The following is a 27,030-nucleotide window of genomic DNA, read 5'->3' as shown; positions in this document are numbered from 1 at the left end:
CGCAACGTTTCGACTGCAATACTGCTAGTCTTCATCAGGCGATGAGGTCGATTGTTTACGCATCGCTATTTATGCATTTTGGTTCACTGTGATTGTCGCATTTCAATCCTCATTATTATTCCGACTAACAGATGATGTTCCCTCAGAGGTCCGCTTTGTAGTTGAATGGCTGTTGTGTTTTTCAGGGATTAGGAAGGACATGCGCCATGCGCATATGGCGTATAAAGCTACGAAATGGCGCATTAAAAAAGTACTTACCGGGCCTGTGATGCGCCCAAGCCGCCAAACAGCTAGTAAAATATACACTCCTTTGTGAAAAGGATTTTAATGTGTAAAATTTTCAGTTTAATCACGAATAAACAAGCGAAAACCCACGGTGCCTTCGCTCTTTTCGACTCTTTCATTCGCGTTCGCATTATTTTTGTTCCCAGATCCTCAACCCGGACTTTGCTTGCAAACGAGGCTCTCGCTCGAGGCTTTCGTGTTTTCGTCTGTATCGTCATTCTAATAGGCCGCTTTGAATTTATTTGCATCTGTTGTTAGCCTCATTTGTTTTAAGTTAACATGCCTCCCAAAAAAGTGTTAAAATTGGACAGCTCTTAGAGAAAATTGTCGACATTTTCCACCATGAACGCCAAGTCCGCCACAACTGAGCAGAATCGTGATTCTGTAAACAATGATGAAAACGAAGGTCTGGTGAAACGACTCATGATCAAAGTGTATCTTCCAAGCATTCTAGTTCTGAGGGGCGAAAATTTCAGTTCCAGTTCAGAATCTATAGTTTTATCTCAATGATATTGTTAGTTTTGATGGAATAACGTTAAACCTGTATAATTTCATTTGTGTAAGTTACGCAGTACTTATGTAATTTTTATTAGCTCTATAAGATCTGTGACTTTGCATTTACACTTTGCTTGAACCAGTGTAAAATACAAGCAATAAAGAATTATGTAACCTTTGTTGAATTTTTTTCTGGCCCATTTATTTACCCAAATGGCCCAAACTTTTTATAAATGGCCCATAACTTTCCAATGACAGGGGCCATGGGCTCATTTGCCCGTTTTCCTTCCTAATCCCTGGTTTTCTTATTGAATTTATTAGGATAAAGTCTTAGTTGGATAGCCTCTTTGACCCTGCGTGTGTATTGGTGAGGGTCATGATCGATAAACTTGACTTGATTCCATAAAGGAAAATGCCCCGTTTCTTTTGCATGCTCCGAAACTGCGGAGGTTTGTGTATGAGCAAGCCGTATGTCTCTGTCCTGTTCTTTTATCCTGTCTTGCATCGCTCTCCCTGTTTCACCTATATATACTTTGCCACATTCACATGGAATTTTGTAAACAACACCGTCTTGTTTACCTGGTTCTAGGGCGTCTTTCGGTCTCACTAAGTGAGATCGAAGAGTTGTGTCAGATTTAAAAACTGTGCGAATGCCTTGTTGTTGTAGGCAGCGGCAAAGAACCTCTGATACACCTTTAATGTAGGGTAAAACCTACATTTCATTATATCTGAGCATTATTTTTGTTATTACAGTGTCTCTATGCCCTTGGCGTGGAAAATATAACATCACTTCTGGAGGATGTCATTAAGAGCCTTACTCAAGATCCCAACTTCAAAGATCTGTCTCTTTTTCTCTGTCTTTTTAAATCTTTGTTAATGACAGGAATTCACCATTTGGCATCTGACAACCAGGATGACATCCTGTGTGATCCATCTGGCAGCAAGTCTTGCTCATTACTGTTGCTGGAAGGTGTAGCAAGCCTTACAAAAGATTTTATCAGCTGGCCAGAAGCACAGCTTGATATCATTAAAAATGTTGTCGACTTCACTGTTATAGATGTTGTTGATTTAAACTTCAGAAAACAGTGCACAAAAGAGGATTGGAAGATTAATTCTGGACACTGGTGGCTACAAAATTCTGATTCTTGTAAACATTGCCTGTACTCTGTAAAAGAAGGTGAACTTGTAGAAAGAACATCTTGTGTGAATTCAGAACACAGAGAGAATGCAGAGGTTCCTGAACAACAGAAGAGAATGTCAGATCTTGTCATTTTTGCAGAATGTGCAGCTTGTATTGATTTTTTATGTCAAGTGATTATAGATGATTGGAGACAAACATCACACTGGACTGCAAATGACTCATCTAACAGTAGTGTTGGCGAGGTGGACTCAAGTTCATGGCATCCTTTGCACAAGTGGTTCACAAAACTTTATGCTTTTGCCTGCTTGCTAGTTTCTAACTCCACTGACAACAAGCTGCAGGAACAAGCTTCAAGGCTACAGCATGGTCTGTCACAGTATGTCGAAAAGCATGCGACAGAGAGAGAGCATATGTGGATTGAAGGCTTTAAAAAAGGAGAGTTGACCGATTTTGAAGAGAGTTGCCTTAAAGAGGAATTCAGTTCTCCAGTTGGTGAGCAAAAATGTAATATCTTTCATGTTTCAAAATGTTCCTTCAAGTAATACATTAGCAGTTTTCACTTGAGTGTCGAAAGTAATTTGCATTTGCTTTGGTTTTGCATTACTACACTTGGTGATTGGTTTAGTTTAAAAATTGCGCCACTTTCTCAGCCAATCAAAACTAAAGCCAAAACCAAATGTCTCTCACCCATGCATGTTTTCCTGTGCTTCGTAGCAGCTACATGTATTTGCTTCGCATTTTGTTTGGTTCACTGGATTGTTTATGTCCTTTGTGAATGGCCAGAGTAATTACTTTGCCTTTGGTTTTACAAAAAAAAAAAAAAAAAAAAAAAAAAAAAAAAAAAAAAAAAAAAAAAAAAAAAAATAATTAAAATAAACAAATTTCTTTGGTTTTACAACACTCAATCGGAAACTGCTTTGTTATCAGTGATAATTTTAATTATTCAGCTTTCTGGGTAAGTACAAGTAAGTAGAGAGCTTTATTTTAACTTTGTACTTTACACTACATTGGAGCTCTTTTGTATTGTAGTTGCATGTTGGGCAATCAAACTGTGGCCTTGGTCTGTTTCTTATCACCAGTGGTATCTAGGCAACTGCCAATTTTTTAAGCCTTTGATTGTACCTGGCTTATGGTTGGTTATAGGATGTTAAGGTTTTAACTTCTCATCTGTTCATTTTTATTTCAGGATCTGTGGATTTGTTACTGTTTCAGCCAGAAACTTCAGAGGAACAGTTCCATTTCTACTTGCAAAGAGTTAATGGCAGATTAGAAGGTTATAAGGAGTGTTTTGATTGGTTGCTGAGTGCAGAGGAATTTCATGGAGCATCTGATTGGCTGGAATGTATGAAGAATCATGCAGTTGAGATAAGTGACATTCAACATGCTCTTAAAATGATTGACATTATCTACATGCAAAGACAGTGTCTTTGTTCTGATGACAAGCCCAGTGACGCAGTTTATAGGGATATAAAAGAGGTAAACTAAATGTGAATACACCATGTGTACACTGTAGACTTATCCACCCCCTTAATTAAAAAATTTTTTTTTTTTTACAAAAAGCAAAAAAAAAAACCCCAAAAACCCAAAAAAAAAAAAAATTCCAAAAAAACCCCTTATAAACAAAAATACATTACAAAGCCAATGTCAGATAAGGTGTTTATTTTAATTCTTTATGTGTGTAAAGCATCAATTTTGTATTTGAGCCTAGTGGCTTATCTGGCAGGAGCTCTCTTTATTCCTTGGCATGAAGCAACTTTGGATGGGATGCTTCTCTATTACAAGGTTGTCCACAAGCATTAAATTTGGTAGGACCCATTTATACACTTGGGTGGAGAGAGGCACTGTGAAACTAAATTATCTTCCCAAGAACACAACACAATAACCCTTGGCCAGGGCTCGACATTCAGGTCACTTGATCCAATTTTAAAATGTAGAAGTGACTAGTATCTAGTCAGGGAACTTTTAGTTTTTTGTTTTCAAAGTCAGGAAATTTTATTTCAAAGTGTGCTACTTTCACACTTCGCATATGATGATGGTTGGTCAAATAAAAAAGAAAAAGAACTGGTCACTCAGAGAGGTCTTAAAAAATTTATACCAAACTCTTTGTCATTGTGCAGTAAAACAGTTTGTATTACTACAAGGACTGGAAGTAAGCTTTTCAATGTGGTTTTCAATTCATTTTCAGATTTTGTTGACTTTACACTCCAGTTTGCCTTGCTCTGCTCAGGAAAAGATCATAGAGTATGCTTTCTTCATGAGTCGCACATTAGAATCTCCTGGAAATGATTCCATATTGTTTCACCCTTGGTTCATGGAAGAGGAGAGGGCGACATTTCAGCAGCAGCTTGTTATGACCTTTAATAAACTTAGCAGTGAAGATCAGCTTCAGTCGTCTGTAACAGATTTGACAACAGCTCTGCTAATATCAGCACCACTCACCCTTAACAAGGCATTGCAGGAAGGAGTAAAAAGTGCAGGACACACAAAGACTATCTGCTCTGTAAGTTGTTAACTTTATGATCCCTAGCAAGTGAAAGAAGTGAGAATTAAAGAGCTCTTCGAGTCACGACTGAATTTTTTTTTCACCAAGTTTGACGTTTGGTTTTCATACCTTGAATATATATGAGCAGCAGGTGATTCAAACATTTTTTTGATGCAATTAAAAAAGCAGAAATAAGGAACCATGAAACCCGATTTAGTTTTCGAATGCTCCTTCATGTACAATGCTAGCTCAAAAGATAGACATGAAAGTTATCGATCGATTAATGGCTCTCAATGTCCACTTTTTTGGCGTTCGATCACTTTATTCACGTAATTATCAGCCACATTTTGTTTCTTTGCTTCTTGTTTTTCTTGTCAAAACCTTTTAAATTTAAAAGGGCGCCTTTATACAACAAAAAAAAGCCTTCTTGCTTCACTTTTTCTACTATTATATCCGCTGGTCAGTGGAGTTGCAAACAAAAGTTTACAGATGATGGACCATGTGAGTGACCAGGCTAGCCACTATACTTCCTGAATTAAAAATTCAGTCGTAAAAATAATCTTCAGTTAGTTATGCAGAAAAACGTTTTCCAAGTAGCTTAGTGATCAGGCTACTTGGTTATGTCATTTTTGGTGATTCTATGATATTGTGAAATAGTCAAATAGAACAACACTTCAAATTACTGGTAATGGTTTGAAAGAATGCTAGAAACCTATAAATCAATATGGATGGACAAAAAGTTCAAGATTGGAGTGGATCAGTTAAACTGATTCTGTCAGGCACAAGCTTATAATTAGGTCATTTTGTTTGAAAATAAGTTCAACAAACAAAGCATGACTTATCCATTTTGACCAGTTCCTGAAACAATTTCAAGTAGACAGCTGAGAATGAGGGCAGAGTGGCTGAACACCTAAGGAAACAATTAACTTGATTTTAAAGCATATTCTCTCAAGGAAAATAAACAGGTAACACGTTCAGTAGTCAAGGACCTTGCATAACTGTGAATATAGTGTATGTTGTTGAGCTTGTACTCAGGTCAAAATTTTCCATACTGCCAGAGCTTATAATCTTGGTTTCAGCCTCCTCTCCACTGGATAAAAGGCTTAATCCACAGCAGGCAAAAACCCAGAACTATTGATCTGAAGTCCACCACATGCAGTAAAATTTTAAAAAAAATGTAGCAATGAGACAACAAAAATGCACTTCCCTCACTATTTCTTGCTTAAGTAAAATAATTATTATTCCTTATGATTGTGATGGTTATGTATTAATACTCTAGGTGTTGCAAAAGTTTCCTGCACTGTGCCAGTTAAGATATGATGAATCAGATTCCTCGAAAACATTACTTTGCCAAGCACTCATTTTAGTCACAGTGGGTGTATCGTCAAGACAACAGGAGAACAATCTGCTGAACTTGGTGGCTGTCATGTTGACTGTAAGTACACTGTTGTTACAGTTCTGATCAAAGGTACATGCACAGGGAGCAGAGGAGCCAAATTCGACCTTTGTAAATATTAAAAAATTTGATCTATTTCATAGTGCTTGTCATACGTTATCAGATCTTTTTGTTTACGCAACGGTAAAGCCAGCGGGTCTCTTTTAATTCTTCGTTATCGCAGCAGGTGTCATTAATTCATTGCCTGAAGGGCAACGAATGGAAAGCGAAGCTTTCCGAGCAAGGCACAAAGTGCCGAGAAGAAATCTGCATAACGATTTTGTGGCGTCCACGGTAATTAAGCCTGCGGCTACGCCAAGCGCAACAGGATTCCTGCTGGTTTACCGGTAACCGTCGCATAACAAAAAGATCAGATAATGTATTGATACGAAATAGATCGAACATTTTAATCGGGTTGTATCACAGACAACAGGAGAAAACTCGAAAGGCTGCCGCATTTGACTGTAAGTACACTGTTGATTTACAATGGTTGAATTTGGCTCCTCTGCTCCCTGTGGTACATGTAAGTTGAAAGTCTTGTCTTGCTTCTTGATTGTCAAATTTTTACTCCAATTTCTTAAGTCTTGACCCAATAGTGCGCAGCTGTGTGTTTACAACTTTTTTTAGCCTAGCTTTAAGGCGTTTTACTACTGTTTCTTTGAGATACAACTGCATGTGCTCAAGTTGCGCTCTGAATATTGAAATAACACTTTCAGTACTTACGCAATCCTTGACAAAGAAGTAAAAGGAGATCAAACTTGATAGGTATGAGACATAGAGTACAGTTAACAATCTATCACTGCTATGGAGGGATGTTTTCAAATTTTCAAATTCACTAATAGAAAATTGAAAAAGAAAAAGTACGGTAAAAAGGGAGAAAAGCAGAAAAAAACAAGTTATTCTATGAGTAAAATTAATCGAATTTGTAGATAATTTCAGGAAACATTCCAGATCCTCTTGTATAGAATTTAGCTGTTTAGACTTGAAAATGGGTAATTGTGAAGACCGGCTTTCATAACTGACAGACGGCCAACAAACAACCAACATTCTGCCCGACAGACAATCAACAGTCGGCCAACAGAAGACCAACAGGTTTTTTGGGGAGCTGTTCTTCACAATTACCTGATAAGTGAATGAAAAATGATTATATTTCCATTCAAGTTTCAGTTACTAATTTGTTCCTGTGTTTCTATCCCTTTTTGTACAGACAAGTCCCACACAGCTGCTCAGTGTCCAGGAGTTCACAGAGGCCATTGTGTTACCATTCTTGAACAACAATAACATGCAAGGAGATATTCCCACAGTCCTTGCCCTCAAGCTTCACAATACCTTGATGGAATCAGTCATGACGTCCATCTCAGTTCAACTTCCCTTCCTCAAGAAACATGTGTTACCCATCATCCATTGCCTGTGCGAGCTGCTGAATGAATGCAATGTATTTTGGGATGGTATGGCCCCAGTGCACTCTCTGTCAGAGATGGAAGAGCTCAGAGAACTGGTGCTCAAAGCTTTGGACAGTGAGATCAAGATGTGTTTGGAAGTTCTCAAGACAAACCCAACATTAGCCATGGGTGTAGAGTGGCTGTTCAAAAGAATGAAGGGTGGATTTGGTAATTATAGTTCTGTAATTGTAAATTTTGAAATTCGTGATCATAACTGACTTAAATGTGGTGAACTTATTATTGCAGTAAAAACACCTTCATTTACAGCTATTTCAAGGAATGTTGTCAAATCAAAGCCTCAAGTTTTTGCCACAAAACACGAACAATAGTAAGTATGGGTAGAGGCTGGGTAGAGAGCTACTGCACGGCACTGAATACCATATGAGATGTAACAACGTGGCCAACATGATACCATAAGTTTTCTTTTCCTTGAGACATGTGGAAACAAGGCAGTTTTAGAACCACACCATACACATCATCAGCTCAATAAACCACTTGGAATGTTGGTAGAAGTAAGAACACTTGAAAAGTTGGTAAATTGTGACTTTCAATTGTTTTCTTGTGTTCTTCCAACATGCCGACAAGCAATTTTTTTTTAGTCAACAACCCGTAAAAATACATGGTCCACAGGTTAAATATAATATTGCCAAATAGAAGTTTCTATAACAATTTTATACAGTTGAGCCTCTTTTAAGCAGCCAGGCCAGAGCAAAAGAAGGGTTGATAAGTGTAAAGATAATGGATCAGCACAGTCAGAGATAAAAATCCTGACTGCTGTAGAGATGTGGCCATTAATGATGGTTCTAATTTTTTTCTAAGATGTAGAGATCTATCATTTCTAATACCGTAAAATTCCGGTTATAAGCCCCCCCGGGTATAGGCCCATCTACTTGGAACAAAAAAATACATCCGATTATAAGCCCCCCCGGATATAAGCCCCCCTCTACCGGATGACAGTACTGAACAGGGCTAAATGTTGCTTCATTATGCGTTTTTAACTTAAAAACGTATTTCGATCAAAACTCCCGTGGCTCTTTTCGAAACGTTTTTTTCATTCCGCTTATAAGCCCTCCCAGATATAAGCCCCTCCGTTTATAAGCCCACCCAAAACCCCTTACGAAGTTGTATAAGCCCAGGGCTTATAACCGAAATTCTACGGTATACCTTTCTGTCAACAGACTGGACTATTCCTCTTCATTTGGAGCACCTCTTCAGTGCAGCTGACATCAGGTACAAGTTGTCTATTCCTGGCTGTTTGTTGTCTGTGTGCGAAGAGTCTGGAGGAAAGTGGATGGCAGATAAAGGCTTGATCTATGGTAACTCACTACATTTCCTGTCTTATTTTATTTTGAATAGTAGGTGTTGTTTTTAAATTCATTTTCTGTAAAGCACCATTGAACCAATGGGAAATGGTGCTGTTAAAATTTTACCATCATCATCATCATCATCATCATCATCATCATTATTGTAGATGGAGTTTAATGCCCTGATGGTCAGCAAACTGGACTCTTCCAGGTAAACATTGTTCAAGGATCTTTGAAGATCTTCACAAGGATTTTTGAGGATCTTACTGAGGATAATTGAAAGACCTTCAAGGTTCTTTAAGGATCTTGCCAAAGGTCTTCAAGGATCTTCAGTGATCTTGCAAAGATTTTCGCCAATATATCTATAAGATCTTCATCACATCAAGGATCTATGAGATCTACCGGGGGGGCTTAAAAAAAAAAAAAGGGGCCCCCCCCCCCCCAAAAAAAAAAAAAAAAAAAAAAAAACAAAAAAGGGGGAGGGGGAGCACAAACTGGCGACCTTCCCAACAGTATTGTCTGGGGTTGTACATAGATCCTCCAAGGATTCTTGAACAACACTTATTTTTAAGAATCTTTGTCAGGCCCATGAAAAACTCAAAAGGTCCTGCAAGGTTTTTCACCAGGGTTAGATTGAACTTTCTAGGATCGGTACTGGCCAGGCTTATTGCATCACGTTCCTGGGTTCTCTGACTCTCATAGCATCTCACTCCACCCACAAGTACCGGTACTAATGGTTGCCAGCAAGCTGTTAGGACAACCTGACCAATTTAGGAATGCTATTTTAAAAACTAATTTGTATGCATCTTTTATCTACAAGAATGTGCCCTTACTGTAATGTTTTCTTCGTTTCCCAGGCACAGAAGATGTGTTTACAGTGCTGTTTGAATACTGTCGTGTATCTGACTCAACCCTGAAATGGATTCTGGAAAGTCTCATCCCAAACAAACTAATTAGTGGCTTTCAAGACATTAGAAGTAGTGTAGTGACTAGCTTAGCACAGGTAAAATGACTCACGCACTGAAAAATAACAAAAATAAATCAGTATGCAGATGCTATTTTCATCTTTCTCGTGATCAGCCAAGAAGGTTATTTTGCTTGTTAAAAAGCCCTGTCAGCAAGTACCGGTATATATTGGTCTTACTTTTCTGTACATGAAAAGTATCAGGGAGGATTTGTATAAGCCAAAACATGGCTGAAACAGTGAGTCTGCTGCACAGCAGTTCCATTGTCGTTTACCAATCGGCCTTCGCTCAAGCATTTTGATAAACTGTGGAAGCTTGGCAGGATCTGCATCTTACTGTCAAATGCAAACAAAATTCCCCTTACTACAGGTTGGCAATTTCCTCTTAACCCTAAATCAAAAATTACCAAGTTATAAGTAACCTTGTTTTGTATTCATTGTTACAGATTCTTCCTCATTGTATCTGGAAAGAGTGGAAACGAGTTCTTGAGATGTGTCGGCATCTTGTCAAGCAAAGTATCTTACAGGTGCTCCTTTCTAAACAGCTATTTGTTACGGATTCCTTGCTCATTATTTTAAGTTGGTTTGTTTACTCCTTATTCAAAACTTGAACATCACCCAGCGGAATTTAAAGGAGTTTTTATCTAAAATACACGGGAGGGGCTGGTTGATTTGAACTCCTCCTGCTCATGTGATCATTGCTAGTTGTATCTCAAATTAATTTTCATAACTGAAGTTCATTGTTTGCTCAAACAGGCTGGCTCCACAGAAAGTGTTCCTTGCCTCCAGACACAGGATGGTAGTCAAGGTGAGTGATTCGAAAGAAAAACAGGTTAGAAACTATAGCTGTTTGCTTCCCCTTACCCCTTTGTTTCTTTTTAGCTAAGTTTTGATTGACTGTCAAAAGTAAAACTTAAAAAATCTAAAACAAATTAACACATTGTTTTGTTTTTGTTTTTGCTTTTACGATTTCTGGATTCTGACACTGGATGCTAAATTCCGAGAGAAACGTTTTATTGCACAACCAATTACCACACTAGGCCAAACTAAAGGAACGCTTCAAAAATTCAGGGGGCTCATTAAAACTATGGCACAAAAGATATTGTTTTTATGCATGTATTAACATGAAAAACCCCTAGATATTCCCTAGTTTCCTCAGTTTTACAGCTGACGTTGTGAAGTTAAATGAAATCTAATAGTAAAGGAGCTTGTTGAGAGTTCAAGTTCACATTTCAGCTAAACAGTAATCGATTGTTGTATCTTCCAGATGTCTATCAACTCTCAGCCTTATTATTAGACACGTTAGAAGTTTTTCACAGCCCTTTGTGTGCTGCATGGGCCACCCCACATGTGTGGGTTTATGTCATCAGACATTACATCACAGCTATCAAGGAAATCGTGGATGAAATGGTAAGTGTTAAGGATTTTTTTGTTCTTATGTATCTATTATTTTCCTGTCTTAATCGAATGCCTTCTCGTAAGAACTTAAACACTCAAGAACTAGAAGTTGTGGTTATCATTAACGTTAACAGCAGTGGAAAAACTGTTATCTCACTGATCATTTTTGCATTAAATATGAATTTTATTCTTAAAGGTTTGATATAAAAAGTTAAGATGTAAATCTTAAAGAGATAGGTGGGAATCTCAACGTGAATTAGTTTTTTTTTACCCAAATAACACTTCTGTGCTTCACAGCTTGTGTCACAAGGCACAAGTCAAAAGACTTGTGCCTGCAAAAAGGGAGAAACGAAGAGACTTCAGGGCTCGAATTTGAGACAGTAATGTGTAGGAGCTGTTCTATCCCGGCTGGTGGTGTATTACACATTGATCAAAGCATGGTAGTTATGAAGTTTATCGAGAACCACATGTATACTAATGGACCTGGTTTCATTTCAGACTGATGCGGCAGCAACAGCATTGGTGTTTGCACATGTCTGTCACGTGATGACCTTTGTACCTGTTGACTGTATTGATCAGCTGTTTGTTCTGGCGCTGGACTTGGTGTCCAGGCCTTCAGTATCAAACAGTGACGTCAGTGAGCAGTTGAAGCATTCAATCAACAGTTTATCATCTGAAGTGCATAGGGCAGCCTTGGCACAAAAACTAAATCAAAGTTTGTAGATAACTGCTGGGATATAAACATTAAACTTAGATCGCAGTTGCTCTTTTTGGGCTTTGATGTGTTTTTCACGTGACTGAGATAGAACTGAGGAGGTGGGAGAACCAATTGAATAAAGAAAGCATAATTGTTCCTCCACCCGGGATGCTTTTCTGATTTGTCAAAATCCATATGATTCAACCAGAGGCAACGGCCAAAAGTGGGGCACATTACTGAAGTCATCAGTGTGGATTCTCCTTAGCTCGAATGCCTTTTTATGCAAGGCTTTTCAACACATCCCCAAATATGTTTTAGAAAAGAAAAGGAAATGTACAACAGATCAGATTGTTTTGATCTGACTTTTAAAATAACTTAGACACTCAACATACTCCTTAGCTGAATGTTTTGTTTGCTTGTGTATTAATTATTATAACTGGTTGTAGACAGTTTAAATCCAACAACTGTATTTAATAGCTGGTCCAAGCATGGTGTGCCATCATGGTATTGACAGAATGAATGATATAAATAATATAATGTATTAACAACAGTACATGGACTTATTCTGTTATAAATTGTTAAATACACTAAAAAAAGAAGGAATAAAGGGAAACAGGTTACGAGAAAGATATTGTGAAGGTTGATTCCGTGTCTTCGTAGTTGATAATTTCTTTAAAATGCATGGGAAATGTGCTGTAAATCCATATTCAAGACTGGTAACATGCCACATTGTTTGTAGATTCTTTTGTAAAGATGTAGTCTGTGCTCTTGCTTAGAGAGGTTTTCACTTGAGTGTCGAAAGTAATTTGCGTTTGCTTTAAGAACCGGTTTTGCATCACTACGCTTAGTGATTGGTTTAAAAATCTCGCGCCACCTTCTTAGCCAATCAGAAGTAATAGCAAAACCAATGGTGACTCGCTCACGCACGTTTTCCCTGCACTTCGTGCCTGCGACATGTATTTGCGAGTTTTGATTGGCTGACTAGATTGTCTGTGTCCTTTGTGATTGGCCAGAGTAATTACTTTGGTTTTGGTTTTACTACACTGCTCTATCTCTTTGTCGAAGTTTAATTTTCGGTTTAAGATAAAGAACCAGGGTATTGAAGATCTCGACAATGAAATGAATTGCAAAGTCTTCCCAATGTTTGTCCGCTAATGGTTTGCCAGTACATTTTGTTGAACACTTTAAGCCTCAAAGTCGACATTTAGGTTACGAATTGTTAGAATTTGTTTTCCGGTTGCTTTATTGTTGTGGGAATAAAAGTAATACAGCAGTGTTGGGGCTTGAAGAGTAGGGGAATGCTGTACTAACGGATTGCTTCACATTGTACGATTTTAGAAAAGGTAATCACACCATATTTGCTGCAAAAAAAACAAAACGAGGAACTCATTCTTTCAAGCTTTGACATTTCAAGAAAAAATGTAATTTTTTAGTCTTCTTTTTATTTTATGACCCCTCAGAACGTTTTATCTTTTATCCTGGATTGCCATATTATGTGACGATACGTTTTTTCTTGGGCTGTGTGTGTTTGAACGACTTCTGAACTTTAACTGGAACGCACTAAAAATTCACTGAAATATGACTAAAATATGGGGGACTTAGCTCGGTAGAGCAACCACTTGCTTACGGAATCGTATCCTCGTCACAAGCTCCTGGTACACGGCGATCTTACTTCAAGGATCTTTTCTACAGACGTCAAGGGTAAGACAGAACTTGGTTCCAACAGTAGCTAGTTTATTCTAACTCAGTTTGTAATCAAAGAAACTTACAACGTAGTTCCTTATATATCGATGCTACAAATAACGTGTTAACAATGTGAACAAAAGCTTTCTATTGAGTACAATAAAAGAGGAAGCGATTGCAATATCAAGAGCGAATTTTTCTCAACATTGAAAAACAGTGGGAAGTGTACAAAATAAAAAACGAAAATTTAGATTAAAAATCACAACTTTGAAATTAGAAATAGCGAACTTAAATTTAGCTAAAACAAGCATAGGAAATAAAAAATGAAAAGCTTATTAAGATTTCTGGAATTGGTTTGCTCAGCTAAGTAAGAGCAACACTTGAATAAAAAGCAATATAAGTTCATTAAGGAAAATAGGTTCAGCTGACGAGCTTCCGTGGAAACTAATATAAAAACCAGGAACATTTACTAATGAACGAAAACCTCAAAGGAATAAGTTACAGAAATGTTTATCTACTAAAACTGTGGTGGTGGACAAAATGGCAGATGTACAGGTGTACAATTTCCAAACACACGACAAAGAAGAATTTCTTCTTAGACATGAACTAGTTGGTTTTTTGAAAGGTTTTAACATGCTGAACACGGATAACCACAGAAATGACTGATATACAGAAAATTCTCTCGTAACAAGTATCAGCTACAAGAAAACCAGGATATGCTACACAGGACATCATTCAACTCGCATTGTAACAGATTGCAAAAGGCATCAAGTACGTACAGTGTAGTGCAAAGTGCAAACCCGGCAATGAATGGGGAATACACCGGGAAATGCACTATGGAACACGCAAGGGGACGCACGGTATAACAAGGGGAACAGTAGTATGGTTGGCACCGGTAAGACCCCTTTTTGCGGTGGAATAGAAGCTCGCCTTACAAATATTCCGAGAGATTGTAAGACGATTAATTTTATAATTAAATATGCCCGGGGGGGGCTCCCCTACAAAAATGACGGAGGTGCTCGTCGTACCTTAGTCTCCCTCGCAGCCGTTTTTAGGGTACTAAAACCTTAAATGACCGCCGCTAGAGTTGTCGCGGTACGTTTAAGGGGCATTTAAGGTTAGGGGTCTTGATAGCACGCTAATGAGATTCCGAAGCAAAAAGGGGTCTAACCGGTGCCTACCATGCTACTATGGAACAAAGCAAACCGTTGCGCGCAGCTCAATGTTTTATAAGGGAAGGCCCCGTCCGTGGTTCAAGCTCTTATTCATTTACATTTTGACAGAAAATGTAACCGTTCTTTAAACCTTATTTAAATTAATTGTACCTCTTTTACATACCTAAAGTAGGCACATTGCATTTCTTTTCTATACACTTGGAATGAAAGGATTGAAATTCATGAAAGGTTTACTTTTATTTCCACCGACATATAGACACCAAGAGTTCAATAGTGATTATTATAAAAAGACTGTGAATAGTTGCTGCATGGTTTATACATTATAGGTGATATTTCCTGTTCAATCACCGAGAAGGGAAGATTTGTCCTCTCTTCCACCGAGTTTTGCACCTCAGTGATTCAACCAGGAACTATCCACAACTCTGGCCTTCAATATAAAATCATATCCATCACTGGAGTTGTAAGTTTACAAAATACGTTCATTAGATACTTTAGGTAAAGTACAATGCTAACATATCATGTAAGAACAAGTATGGGTCTGCAGACCCTGGCTTGGCAGTCTCTCACTTCTTCAAACACTGTGTGATTTTAGATGGACTGGTTGAACAGTCAGGGGAACAAGTGCCATGTTGGCAACTATTCATTGAAACTCTTGTAAATTTAAAAGTTACTAAATGTTATTTATAAAGGGAGTGTGGACACTCAAGAGTACAGTCAAGTCTCTCCCTTACTGGACACCTCTATGGGATGGACAGTTGGAGCCGATAACGAAGGTGTCCATCTTAGAGAGAGTTAACTGTACTCTGCAAGTTGTCACACCACCATGGCGCGATCAGCTGCCAGGGTTCGTACTCTTTTGAGCTTTTGAAATTCTGTGACTTTCCATGTTGACCTAAATTTGACCATTTTTCTCACGGAAATTTTCAAAAATTATCTTGATTTCTGGTACGTCTTTACCCTTTTCTTCACAAAAATAACCTGCCTAATTTTTTTGTACAATCGACATAAATTTCCATGACCCACACTTAAATTCCACAACTTTCCAGGCCTGGAAAATGAAATTCTAAAATTCCATGACTTCCCAGGTTTTCCATGACCTGTACGAACCCTGGCTGCTTAGCAACTTCGGAATGAAGACTGCAGAATCAGGATACTGGAACTCATTATTAACTGGTACTTGTTCCCCCTTAACTGTAGAATATTTTGCTTAGTTTGGTTGGGGCATATGTATGTTTAATAAATAATGCCTTAACTTTATAATTTATGCATAACGTTTTTCCCTAACATAAAAAAGTATCACGGCTAAGTTGTCCATATAATTGCGTTTTGTTACAGCACAGCTTGTCCTACGTTGATTGCATAAACTAGCGATTTCAGACATATTGATAAGAGGTCTGATACTGACTGGCATTTTTGAAATTTAACAAGTTCAGTGGATGTAGCGGCAAGAAAAAGGATAGGGAAACTCTGACTAAAACTACAGTGTAATTAATTCTCCAATGTGTTAAATACTATTGAACAGTCACTTTATACCAAAACAACCATCAGCACATTATTTTACTAATAATTTATTAACTGCCCTTACTTTGGTCTATATACAAATGTCTTTAAATATGAAGCCCTGAATCTTTAACTAGACATTAGCCATTACAACAGCTTAGCATTTTACTGTGCAATAAACAAAATATACAGGGGTCGGCTAATTGATGCTGTTGTAGCAATATTTTATCTAAAATATTTACAATTTTTAAATAAGCACAATGACAAAAGAGGCAACTGTGTTGAACCACTAAAACATTCCAAACATTTATAGACAGTAAGGAAAATGAAGCTAAGCTGCTAAGTTATTAGCAGGCTTGGGTGACCTTGAATGAATTTTCTGAAGTCATAATTCTACACAAGTACATAACTTCACTTATTCACTGTGACTTTGACCTTTAAAGATACTAAAAAAAAGTCATTGTTATGATTTATAATATTAAAAATTATCCTGCCTTGTCAGGCTGTTGTCTGTTTTGTCTAATTGTGCCACCCAATGTATCACTAATTACAAATGTCTCATGTTCTTGAAACACAGCAGGTGGAATTAGTCACCAATCTCTTCAATTCCTTCACTCTCTGTCACCAATGCCCGCTCCAGGATCACTTGACCTTCCTACAAGCACGTGTAAAGGTATATAATATTGCTTTATTGCTCAGCAATAAAAACACACAACACTCATAATTTGGACAATATTATCTACACAATTTACATAAATAAAAAATAAATCTTACCTTATATTGTTGGCTCTCTTCTGTTGCATATTCCTGTCATCATGAAGGATTTATAACAGAAAAACATAAAGACATTTAAGTAAATTCTAGCTGCATGGCCTAATGTTAATAAGAGATGGAAGTGCAATGAGTGAATAAATAAATGAATAAATGAAATATGAATGAAACAATGGATGGGTGGAAGAAAAGATAGAAAAACAATGGATGGCACCCTGCGGCGGCCTCTTCTTCTTGTGTGGTTGGGGGGGGCCTGCTCGGTCTTCGTCGCCGCCCCTTTGGGCTGGTCCCACCCGGCGGGCTTTTTGCTCCGCCCACGCCTCTCGCCTGCGCTCCCCCTCTCGTCGCGGCGCGCACTGTTTTCCCCCGTCACTCCTTCTGTCACTTCGTCTGCAGTCTGTGTGTCGCGCGCTCTGAGAACTGTGAACAAACACTTTTCACGCGTCGTGTGCTCCGTCACCCATTCCCTGCGCCCAAATTGTGGTCCTCCCGCCTAACCACGAGCATCCCCTCGCCATCTCAACAGTTGACGCGATCTCCTGGCCCTTTCTTCTCAAGTTTCAGTGGAAAAGAGGGCTCTGCTCGCAGGGTGGATGGATGGAAGAACAATGAAATGAAAAAAAGAACGAACAAAAGAAAATAAAATGAACAAAAGAAAAACAAAGATGAACAAAGAAACAAACAAAGGAAAGAACGGATCAACAGAGAAACAAATTGAAAGGGGCACCTTAAACTTGGACACTTACATACATCCAGCCCAGTTTTGTATCACAGTTCTTGCAGAAAACATCTCTGACCATGTGCCTTCCAGTGAGCTACAAATAAATGTATAAAAAAATCAATCAAACTTCCAGTAAGCAGACACCCCTGGGGCAAGAAAAAGTGTGCACTTAGGAGAGGTGTCTGCTTATTGGAGGTTATAAATGTAGCATTTAATGTAGCTGGGACCGTCCGAGCTGTCTGTCTACAAAAGGTGTCCAGTAGCAGAGGTTGAGTGTGTACAATATGTGAGCCAGCGAGCCACGCAAGCCAGAAATCCCTGATCCCAATACAAAGGTAAACCGCAAGCTTTGTAGGCTAACTGAAGTGCTTTTACGATAACCAGTGAGAGTGCTTTTAAAGCTAACAAATATGTGTTTTTTAGGCTAACTGGAATGGCTCGCACGACTTGCTGACTGGCACTTTGTCAAAACCCCCAGTGGTTCAACTGGATTGCCAAGAGTAAATTTTAGCAGTAACTATAGCATGAAACATGTGAGGGTTATCTTGTAGCACACCAGGTTTGTGTGAAGTAAAGAAACTGATTCTTAAAGGATTGTTTTCATTGCTTTCAGATGTAAATAAATTTCAAGAAAAATAAGAAAACAATATGAAAACAGTACACAAATCAAGGCAGAATGTGTTGTTCCAGAAAACATCCATACCCCTCCAACCGAAGCTTTTTGGATTATATCCCCAACCTTTAAAAAATTGGGCTTTTGAGACCCCCCCCCCCCCCCCCCCCCCAAAAAAAAAAAAAAAAACACACACACACTATACATACCATCACTCTATCTTGAACTTCACTGTATGATAAATTCACCCTGTAATAATAATAAAGATTAAAAAATAATAATAAGTTGAAGATACAGCTAGCTTACATGTAACTTTTACCAATCCCTTAAAATATTTCAAAGAGGCCAAGTGTTACAGAAAATTCCAATAACAATTTAATTATTTTAAAATTCTACTTCTTCTGAGTTACTTTAATGTACATCAGATATTTGACACTCACACTTTCTTGAAGAGAAATGCTCTCCCAGTAGCTCCAGTAAATTTCTGTTAGTCAAAGAAACAACAGGAATGACAATTCATAGTTTTTTTCTATGTTACAACAAGTGTCAAAGTCAAACGAACACTTACTCGCATTATTCCAAATACTCTTATTCTGGATTGATACCAAACAAATGCACCCTAGGAGTATATCTACTCTCCCCTGGATGGGACGCTTGTCCACAACAGGGTTAACCCCCAGCATTAAATTTTCTGGTACCCATTTTTACACCTTAAGGACGTTCGCGCAAAAATTTTCTACTCGATAGATTTCTTTAATTTTTTTGCTGCGGTCAGATAATGAGTTACTTATGTCAGAAATGCAAAAAAAAGTGGGGGTCACCGACTTCGTTTCAGAGAAAAAGGAAACTACCCTAATTTTGGAAAATTGGCGCACGCTAATTCAGCATGGTTTGCAGGGTTTATTGTTAAAAAATATCAAAGATGAGTAAACGGAGGCGAACGATCTTAATCACATTTTGTAGACGTGCGTCTGTTGCGTTAATAATTCTTAGTTTAGCCATCTTTTTTGTTAAATTTAACCCTGATAAAACGAATTTTAAACTGTTGTACGGCAAAAAGGAAAGCTCAAAAAGTGAAATTCAAACCGTCAATGTGACAAAAAAAATCAAACTTCCATAGATAGATTTTTTTTATTTTCTCACAAAACGTAGATATCAATTAACAAAAGTAGTCCATTAAGAAAAAAGTAGGGGTCACCGACCATTTAAGAGAGTAAATAGCAAGCGAAGCGAGCGGAACGGCAACCCACCCTATATGTTCTTAGAAATTTTACTCAGCGCGCGCGCTCAAAGTATGGCGTGGCATGGCGTTGCGACATGAATTACGTGCGCAGTAGGAATGCACATAAACAATTAGCGCGAACGTCCTTAATAGAGAGAGGCACTGTGAGAGTAGAGTGCCTAGCCCAACAACACAACGCAATGGCCCTGACTAGGGCTCGAACCTGGACTGCTCTATTTGGAGTCCAGTGCACTAACCATTAGGCCACTGCACTTCCCAAAGTTATCTGTAAATAATAAGGTTTTAAATTTAAAAAAAAAATCCTCGCACTGTCAAATTGGACTTTACTAATGGCATTTATTACACTTTTATCTGCAACATCCAATATAATTAAAGCAGGCATAAGAATTTTTTTCATCCATGATTTATTACCAAATTGGACAGCATGCAGTCCTAATTACAATTCTATCTCAAATTCCAGTTACACCCCAGGCCATGAGGCATTATCCAATATCCAGTGCATGGCAGCCGTAAACAAGCCCCTGAAAATCTCTGGGGGAGGAGGAGGGGGCTAAATTTGCATTAACACAAACAGAACAACACCAAAACTTGAATCATTTCTTCTTAAACTCCTTGATAATTCATCACGTTAAAACAAAAAAAATCATAACCGTGAAGGAGGTTTGGATACCTGGTCTTAATGAGCATATATTTTCATGATCATTTCTCTGTAGTTTTTGTTTTGATTGAGAAGATATATCAAACACTCAAGACAGTGTTTCATCAGCTATCCAAACACCTCAAATAATTTCGTCAAAAATACTCCACTGCATGTCCCATTTTCAACTTTCTTCTCAGTGTTTGGATATCCCAATGAAACATGCACCGCCTCTCGTGTTTGATATATTATGTGTGATTAGACTTGTGTTCTCCTTTGCCAAATGCGAACAAACAAAAACTAACAAATTATGATGAAAACTATGTCTTGAAGAACTCCTTTTTATATTTAAATATAAGCTTAATACATCATTAATTGATATTTTCAGATAGTAGATATATAGGAAACACACAGTAAAGTGCCAAAACAGTGACTTTCAAGATTTTCTGGTTTGTAGAGTGAAACATTAACTGCTCACGTGTGGAGATTTACATTTGATGTTCTTAATGGCAAATCTATGTACTAGGTGTGCACCCATAAGCGGACAATTAATATTAGTAACGAGCTTGCCAATGAAACGCTGTCGTTCCTCAGAATATAAAGTACACATACAATCTCATAATATATGTAATGCATGTCGAAAATATTTTAAGCTTAAGCTTAGTTAAGCTTCGAAGAAATGAAGCGAAAGCGAGTTGTTAATTGTTTTCTCCATTCTCTCTATCGATTCTTCGATTTAGCATGTAGGTCTACATCATTTTGCCAGCTAAATCGATCGAGAATGAACGAACAATTCGATCCAATATTTATTATTCGTCCTGTAACTACCTGCTTACCATGGAAGTTAGTTGCGATCGATTCGTCAACGCAGTGTCGCAGTTCGCACAAGAATACAGTCTAGCTCCGCCAGGGTGATGAAGAAAGATACGACCCATGCTTTGGGTTCCCTTACTGGAAGCAAATGAAACCGAAAATTGAAAGATAGTCGATATTTACGTATAACCAAACACGGAGCCAAAAATGTTTTTGCCGCGAACTCAACCTTCTTGTTCGCTTTTGTTTTGGTTCACAAGTCACGTGGTCACTAAGCTCGTGCGATTGGCTGACACTGAAAGATGATGTCACTGTGTTTGGGACCCTTAGGGGAAAATTCTTCCTCTCCACCCCTCGTCTCCCTGGCAATGACAGAAACTCGTATCAATCTTTGAAAAAAAAATCATTTTCTTCTTCTTACATGATCAAATGTAACTGAACAACGACTTAATTTTTTCACTCCAGAGTGCGGGATTTGAAATTGTAAAATTCAGTAAAATTTTAATATTACCTTGTTTTAAATTATTATTATCATTTTTTTTTAATTTTTGTTAAGTAAAGTTTAGTTTTTTAAGCATAGCCAAATAAATGAAAACTACTTTGTTTTCTCTGGCAAGTTTGGTCATCAAAGGGGGTTGTAGTCACTTGTAGACTGATTTTAATACCAAAGCTGGAAGATCCAAGGTGGTCAACAACTTCGGAGCGCCTGATAATCTCGCTATATAGAAGCTGGGGAGAGAGATTATAACAAAATTAAAAATATATATTGTAATTAATTGCTGTTGATTCAGGAGTTGGCCAGCCACATGTATGCGGCATGCTGGAGCCGGAAACACTCGCCCGGAAGTCACTTTGGTTGATGAGGTCAAATAAAGGTGACATCATCAATCGTTTCCAACCAATCGTTTCTCGTGTTATTTTTGGACCAACTTAGAGATCACGTGACTTGTAAACCAAAACAAAGAGGAACGGAGAGATTGGAGTTCGCGGTAAAAATATTTTCGGCTCCGTGTTTTCTTACGTGAATATCGTCATTTTCAAACGTTTCGTATCATTTTCCAATTAAAGGGAACTCAAAACATGGGTCGTATCTTTCTTGATCACCCTGGCGGAACTACGCTGTATTCCTGTGCGAACTGCGACACTGCATTGACGAATCGATCGGAATTAACATCTATGGTACGTATGCGAATATGATAATAAACAGAGGAGTTGTTCCGATTTTAAGGTAGTTTTTTCTTGGCAACGAGTATGTTGCGAGAAAGAATGTTGCAGATTTCTTCTTGGCTTTATGCCACCCTTGTGTACTTGAGAATCGATGGGAAAAAAGTGAAGTCAACAAGATTCGCGTTTCGTTTTCGCTTCATTTGTTTTCAAGGTATATTGAAATGTGCTCTACATGAATTTCATTAACATGTGTGTACTTTCTTTTTCAATGGACACAATCTTATTTGGTACCACGTAATTGATATTGTAGCCCCGTTAATTACAGTACATGCGATAATTCAGCGCAAAAATATTTTGCAAATTGAAAACTGATCGAAGGATAATTTATGCTAACAAGGGAATGTTGCAAATAACACAGCATGCGATTCTGTGCAAGTCATGGCAAGTGTTTATAAATCGACACAACCTTTTTGTTGTAAATGGAATGTTTCCTGCTACAGTCTACTGTCTCAACAATTATGCTTTTCCTTTGACCTGTTCACTTGGTATTTACCCAGAAATCATTCTCTGGGGTTTTTATTAGCCTTGTCTTGGATGAAACTGAAAACTGATACATTTTTTTGTCATTTCTTGACTATTTATAGAGGTTTAATGGAGCAACTGGGAGAGCATTTCTGTTTAAGAAAGTGTGAGTGTCTTATTAATAGAAATACTTTTTTATCAAATGATCTAATTGTTCCAATAGAACTGAATGACTCTTGGCATGCAATAGAGGGCTTTTCATTTGACCTTTAAATAATTTGTGTTTCGTCTAAGTTCGTGTTTTTTTAGACGTGCCAACTGTTGACCAGATGATGCCTCCCCACATAATGGAGAATGTATTTGTTCAAACGGGTGAAATCTCCTGACATTAAGAGAACACTTGCATGTCTTGCATGTCCTCCTTTGCTAGACCAATCAAAGTCTGCATGCATTTGTGTTCATTTATTTCGTTGAACCAATCAAATGTTCTTTACCCCTCCATTTTTCTCACGTTATCATTTCAAGGTCAAATAAAAATCACTCTAAATGTAAATAAACTGATGGTATTTCTTGCATCAGGAATGTTCATCATTTCTTACTGAGTGAGAATAAAGTATTGTATTAAAGGCTTTGAGAAATGTCATATTTTTTCTTTTTTTGGAAATGGACTTTGCCCACAAGAAGCTTCAGAATGATGTCAGTCTATGGTTTAAATCTGCCTGCTGTTTGTTTGTTTGCTTTGTTGAATATTATATAGCCTTATAAGGGACTGTCATTATTTAGAGGGTGGGGAGGGTTGGTGCAAATAGGGAGAGGGTCAATGATTTTTATGCACGGAAAAAAGGGTGGCCACATAATTTTATGTACACATATTAGGGAGGTTTAAGAGAGTGAGTCAGTAAGAGGGGAAGAGTCAGCAAAAAATGAGCTTCATTAAAGGGAAGGGTTGGGATAATTTGAACATAGCGTCCCTTCATTTGCACCAGCTCTCCCCCCTCTCTAAATAATGACCGGTCCCTAAACTTTTTTTGTTGGAAACAGCTGAATACATGCAAACTGAACAAGAACAGCTGCGGCAAACATACCACTGCAGAAATATGCTGTCAGCTCCTACCCTCAAAAATTCACCACACCGCTACCTTCTTGATCAAAGTTTCTGCAACACACTGTTTCATGTAAAAATTTGGGTACCATTCAATTGTGCAAAGCTCAAGAATTTGAGCTGGTTATATATGGGTGAGAAAAAATCACTTTGTTAAATTTCTTTAATCAGTGATCATCTTTTTAAACAGGGTGAATTTAACATTCAGTGAAGTTCAAGACAGAGTGATGGTATGTATTTTATAAGACTGTGGTTATATGACTGTTATGAAAATACAAAGTAATTTAATTATTTACAGTTTGATTTGCATAAATTATAATCTATTTGTAGCTCACTGGAAGGCACATGGTCAGAGATGTTTTCTGCAAGAATTGTGATACAAAACTGGGCTGGATGTATGTAAGTTTCCAGGAGCACTTTTTTGTTATTTTATGATATTTTCATGCATGGCAATAGCACCCCCCCCCCCCTCTTCTGAAGATTGTATAAAAACATGACAATCATAAGTAGCTCTGATTTTTTTTGTCATTTATTTTTTATTGTTCAGGAATATGCAACTGAGGAGAGCCAGCAGTATAAGGTGTGTTGAATTTAAATAATAAATTACTGTGTAAGTGTGGGCTATACAGGGGTTGTGGACTGGGTAGATTCAGGATTTTTCTTAGGAGGGGGTGCACCACAAAGGAAAACTGGCTTGTATAAGAAATTCGCAGGTCATCTCAAGGGGGGTGTACCCCCTTCACCCTCCCCCTTGATCTGCCCCTGGTGGATATTCTGAGGGAGGAAGGGTCAGGCCCCTGTAGAACTTGTCTTGTTTTCCAGGGACCAGTTGTTTGAAAACTAAGGGGCCCCAAAAAAATATTTTTTTTAATATTTTTTTTTTTTTTTTTTTTTTTATTTTTTTTATATTTAAAAAAAAAAAAAAAAAAAAAAATTTTTTAAAAAAAAATTAAAAAAAAAAAAAAAAAAAAAAAAAAAAAAAAAAAAAAAAAAAAAAAAAAAAAAAAAAAAAAAAAAAAAAAAAAAAAAATTAATCAAATTTACATATTTTTTTTTTATTTTTTTTTTTTTTTTTTTTTCCCCCCCCTCACTCCCCCCCCCCCCTTTTTTTTTAAAAAAAAATTTTCCCCCCCCCCCCTCCCCACCAAAACCCCCCCCCCCCCCCTTCCCCCCCCCCTCTACATAAATAATGACCGGTCCCTAATTTTAAATAATTATTATTTTTAAATGTCCATACAAAATTTCCTGTGTACTTAATGATGTTAAACTGATGGTTTTTTATGTTGCACCATGCTTTTAGGAAGGTCAAGTTATTCTGGAGCGAGCTTTGGTGACTGAAAGTGAAGGAATTGAAGAAATTGGTGACTTGTAAAAATTAATATTTTAAATTGCAGCCTCTTGTGTTTCGTGGACTACAACACTGTTTGTGTGGCACACTGGACAAAATAGACAACTGTTAACCAGTATTGTACTACTAACTTATCCTCATTGGGCCCAGTATTGTATCAATACGTTATTACGGCCTTTTTAAGATGTTTGGCACCTTAAAAATTTGTCATTACTCAGAGCACATGCATTGCGTGTTTAATGAACTGATAATTATAAAATGGTTTCCAGATTCTGTAATTATCTATAGTCTGTTCAGGGTTTTATAGCAGCACAAATTAATCTGCGTTGTGACTCTAAAAAGCATTATGAATGGGTATTTTTATTCCTGCTACCCTGATTAGCTAGGATTCTGGGTCTTGGCCACAGTTGCCTGTTCTGTTTATTGTGAGTAATATAAAGGACTGTAAATATTTCAGAGTATTGCTAATGGATTTCTTTCTCTGTTAGCTCAACTTCTGTAAAGTTTGTACCATTGAACATTTAAATAATAAAATTATATAATGTACTTAAAAATTCGGCTCTTTATATTTAATGACAAAATTTTTGTATAAAGCAATAGCACCAAAATGTAGAATTTTCATGCTCTCCAATGTATATTATATTTGTGGTCTCTGGTGGCCCAGGCCTAACCTGCAATCAGGCATCTTTTTTATTGCAAGTTATTTTGCACCTTTTCCTTGCTTTGGGTTGAAAAAAGGGTCAGACTGTCACTGGGTTAAGTAGTTTTACAATCTTTCACATTGGTGAATAATTAAAAATTTGGCCAGAACTGTAGTTCTGTTTGTTAAATATTGGATTGCTGAATCAGGTGTATGTTGCTTTCAAGGGTAAGATGATCGAAGATTGTAAGGTGTACAAGGTATGCGTGTTGGGAATGAGTAGCCTCTTTTGGTTTGGGTTGAAGAGTAAGATCGTAACATGTAAATACAGATCTCCACCAGTTGTTTCAGCCATAGAACATGACACAACTGGTGAAAATCTTTTTGCATTTGCTCTCAATCTGCAGCTAAATTTCAAAGTAAACCCTTCCCCTCCTTGATACATTTTAAAGCACATTCATGTTCACTGTTTTTTAACAAGAATAATTATTGTACTTGTTATAACTTGCAGATAAAGGTAACAACTAGAGGCACTGTGCTATAAAGAATGGCTTTTTAAACTCTTGTTCTATAGGTCCATTAATAAGGACAACATTTACTTTCAACTTGTCTGGCAACATTGTTGCATTGCAAGTTGCAAAGTGTTGCACACATTACCTCCTGTGCTGCAAGTTGCGGCAACATGATGTGCAAAGTAAACATGAGTTCAACTTTGTGCAACATGTTGCCGCAACTTGCAATACGGAGGTTATACACACAACAACCCTTAACAACTTGCAACCCTCCAAGCTAAGACCAATATGGCAACTAAATTGGAACCAAAGTTGCCAGCCTGGCATGTTGCGCGGTAAGTTGAAAGAAAATGTTGCTCTTTTTACTGGGCCTTAATGCTAGTCTTTGAATGTGCAATGACTGTAATTTGGATGTAATACTATTATTTAAGACTTGCTAGTTGCTAGAGAACACTTTCTCTCTGTAATATACTTGTAAATAAATTGAGTTGTTTGTTAGTTATTGTTTTTTTTTAAAAAACCTTTGAATTCAATAAAATTGTCATTTTACAGTATTCAGTGAAAAACTTGATGCTGTTTCTAGTGCTCTTGTTACAGTTACAGGATGGAGACAGTGGATTATGGAAGGCAGATCTGACTTGTATCCTCAAAGGTATTTTCTTCAAACTTTCTTACCATTATAGGCTTGCAGTAGGCTTGATTTCAAGCCGCTTTTTAGGAAAATAAGCCCTTGCTCCTTCTCCTTCCCCTCTTGGGAAGGAAAAGAGACGGGACTTAAGGAGGCAGCAGAAAATCCAGACTAGGCTTGCAACAGCACCACCATTAGTGTAAGGGAGAAAAGAGATCTTAAAAAGTGCTAATTTTTCGTTCAAACTTCACCCCTCCAATTTTCTTCAAACCAAGATTCATTTCATATTTTCACACACATTTGTAAAACACC

General features: G+C 37.6%; 3 protein-coding genes across 3 annotated transcripts in view; 2 read left to right on the top strand and 1 right to left on the bottom strand.

The window, feature by feature from the left end:
* The window catches only part of LOC144664983 (uncharacterized), a 12,839-nt gene extending 1,084 nt beyond the window's left edge, over positions 1-11,755 (top strand). Inside the window, exons 2-12 of the mRNA XM_078526177.1 lie at positions 1,534-2,413; positions 3,108-3,397; positions 4,107-4,421; positions 5,683-5,838; positions 7,046-7,448; positions 8,459-8,596; positions 9,442-9,587; positions 9,995-10,075; positions 10,305-10,356; positions 10,816-10,958; positions 11,445-11,755. Of these exons, the coding sequence (XP_078382303.1) occupies positions 1,534-2,413; positions 3,108-3,397; positions 4,107-4,421; positions 5,683-5,838; positions 7,046-7,448; positions 8,459-8,596; positions 9,442-9,587; positions 9,995-10,075; positions 10,305-10,356; positions 10,816-10,958; positions 11,445-11,669 (2,829 nt within the window). The 3' untranslated portion in view covers positions 11,670-11,755. The remainder of the gene's footprint in view (positions 1-1,533; positions 2,414-3,107; positions 3,398-4,106; positions 4,422-5,682; positions 5,839-7,045; positions 7,449-8,458; positions 8,597-9,441; positions 9,588-9,994; positions 10,076-10,304; positions 10,357-10,815; positions 10,959-11,444) is intronic.
* A 2,964-nt stretch (positions 11,756-14,719) lies between these two features.
* LOC144664974 (protein yippee-like 5) lies at positions 14,720-21,048 on the bottom strand. The gene is made up of 6 exons (XM_078526169.1): positions 20,823-21,048; positions 18,547-18,590; positions 18,316-18,355; positions 17,519-17,587; positions 16,776-16,808; positions 14,720-16,656 (listed from the first exon to the last, which is right to left on the bottom strand). The coding sequence occupies exons 1-6, from the start codon at positions 20,919-20,921 to the stop codon at positions 16,588-16,590; spliced, it is 354 nt and encodes a 117-aa protein (XP_078382295.1). The 5' UTR covers positions 20,922-21,048; the 3' UTR covers positions 14,720-16,587.
* A 648-nt stretch (positions 21,049-21,696) lies between these two features.
* On the top strand, positions 21,697-26,644 carry LOC144664964 (protein yippee-like 5). Its single transcript, XM_078526162.1, has 7 exons — positions 21,697-21,788; positions 21,868-21,978; positions 22,611-22,654; positions 23,781-23,820; positions 23,921-23,989; positions 24,138-24,170; positions 24,891-26,644. The coding sequence occupies exons 2-7, from the start codon at positions 21,880-21,882 to the stop codon at positions 24,960-24,962; spliced, it is 357 nt and encodes a 118-aa protein (XP_078382288.1). The 5' UTR covers positions 21,697-21,788; positions 21,868-21,879; the 3' UTR covers positions 24,963-26,644.
* The last annotated feature ends 386 nt before the right edge of the window (positions 26,645-27,030 follow it).

The sequence above is a fragment of the Oculina patagonica genome, chromosome 1, assembly GCF_052425735.1.
Source record: "Oculina patagonica isolate OP01 chromosome 1, crgOcupat, whole genome shotgun sequence".
NCBI lineage: Eukaryota > Metazoa > Cnidaria > Anthozoa > Scleractinia > Oculinidae > Oculina > Oculina patagonica.
This window is presented reverse-complemented; position numbering and strand designations above follow the sequence as displayed.

What these genes read in the sequence shown, in the direction of transcription:
- LOC144664964 (XM_078526162.1), top strand. Translation starts at nt 21,880, where the DNA reads ATGGGTCGTATCTTTCTTGATCACCCTGGCGGAACTACGCTGTATTCC. An exon ending in GATCGGAATTAACATCTATG is followed by an intron (nt 21,979 to 22,610) that starts GTACGTATGCGA and finishes GACTATTTATAG; the next exon opens with AGGTTTAATGGAGCAACTGG. An exon ending in CAAAACTGGGCTGGATGTAT is followed by an intron (nt 23,990 to 24,137) that starts GTAAGTTTCCAG and finishes TTTATTGTTCAG; the next exon opens with GAATATGCAACTGAGGAGAG.
- LOC144664974 (XM_078526169.1), bottom strand. Translation starts at nt 20,921, where the DNA reads ATGGGTCGTATCTTTCTTCATCACCCTGGCGGAGCTAGACTGTATTCT. An exon ending in GATCGCAACTAACTTCCATG is followed by an intron (nt 18,591 to 20,822) that starts GTAAGCAGGTAG and finishes TTTGACTAACAG; the next exon opens with AAATTTACTGGAGCTACTGG. An exon ending in AAGAGAGCCAACAATATAAG is followed by an intron (nt 16,657 to 16,775) that starts GTAAGATTTATT and finishes ACGTGCTTGTAG; the next exon opens with GAAGGTCAAGTGATCCTGGA.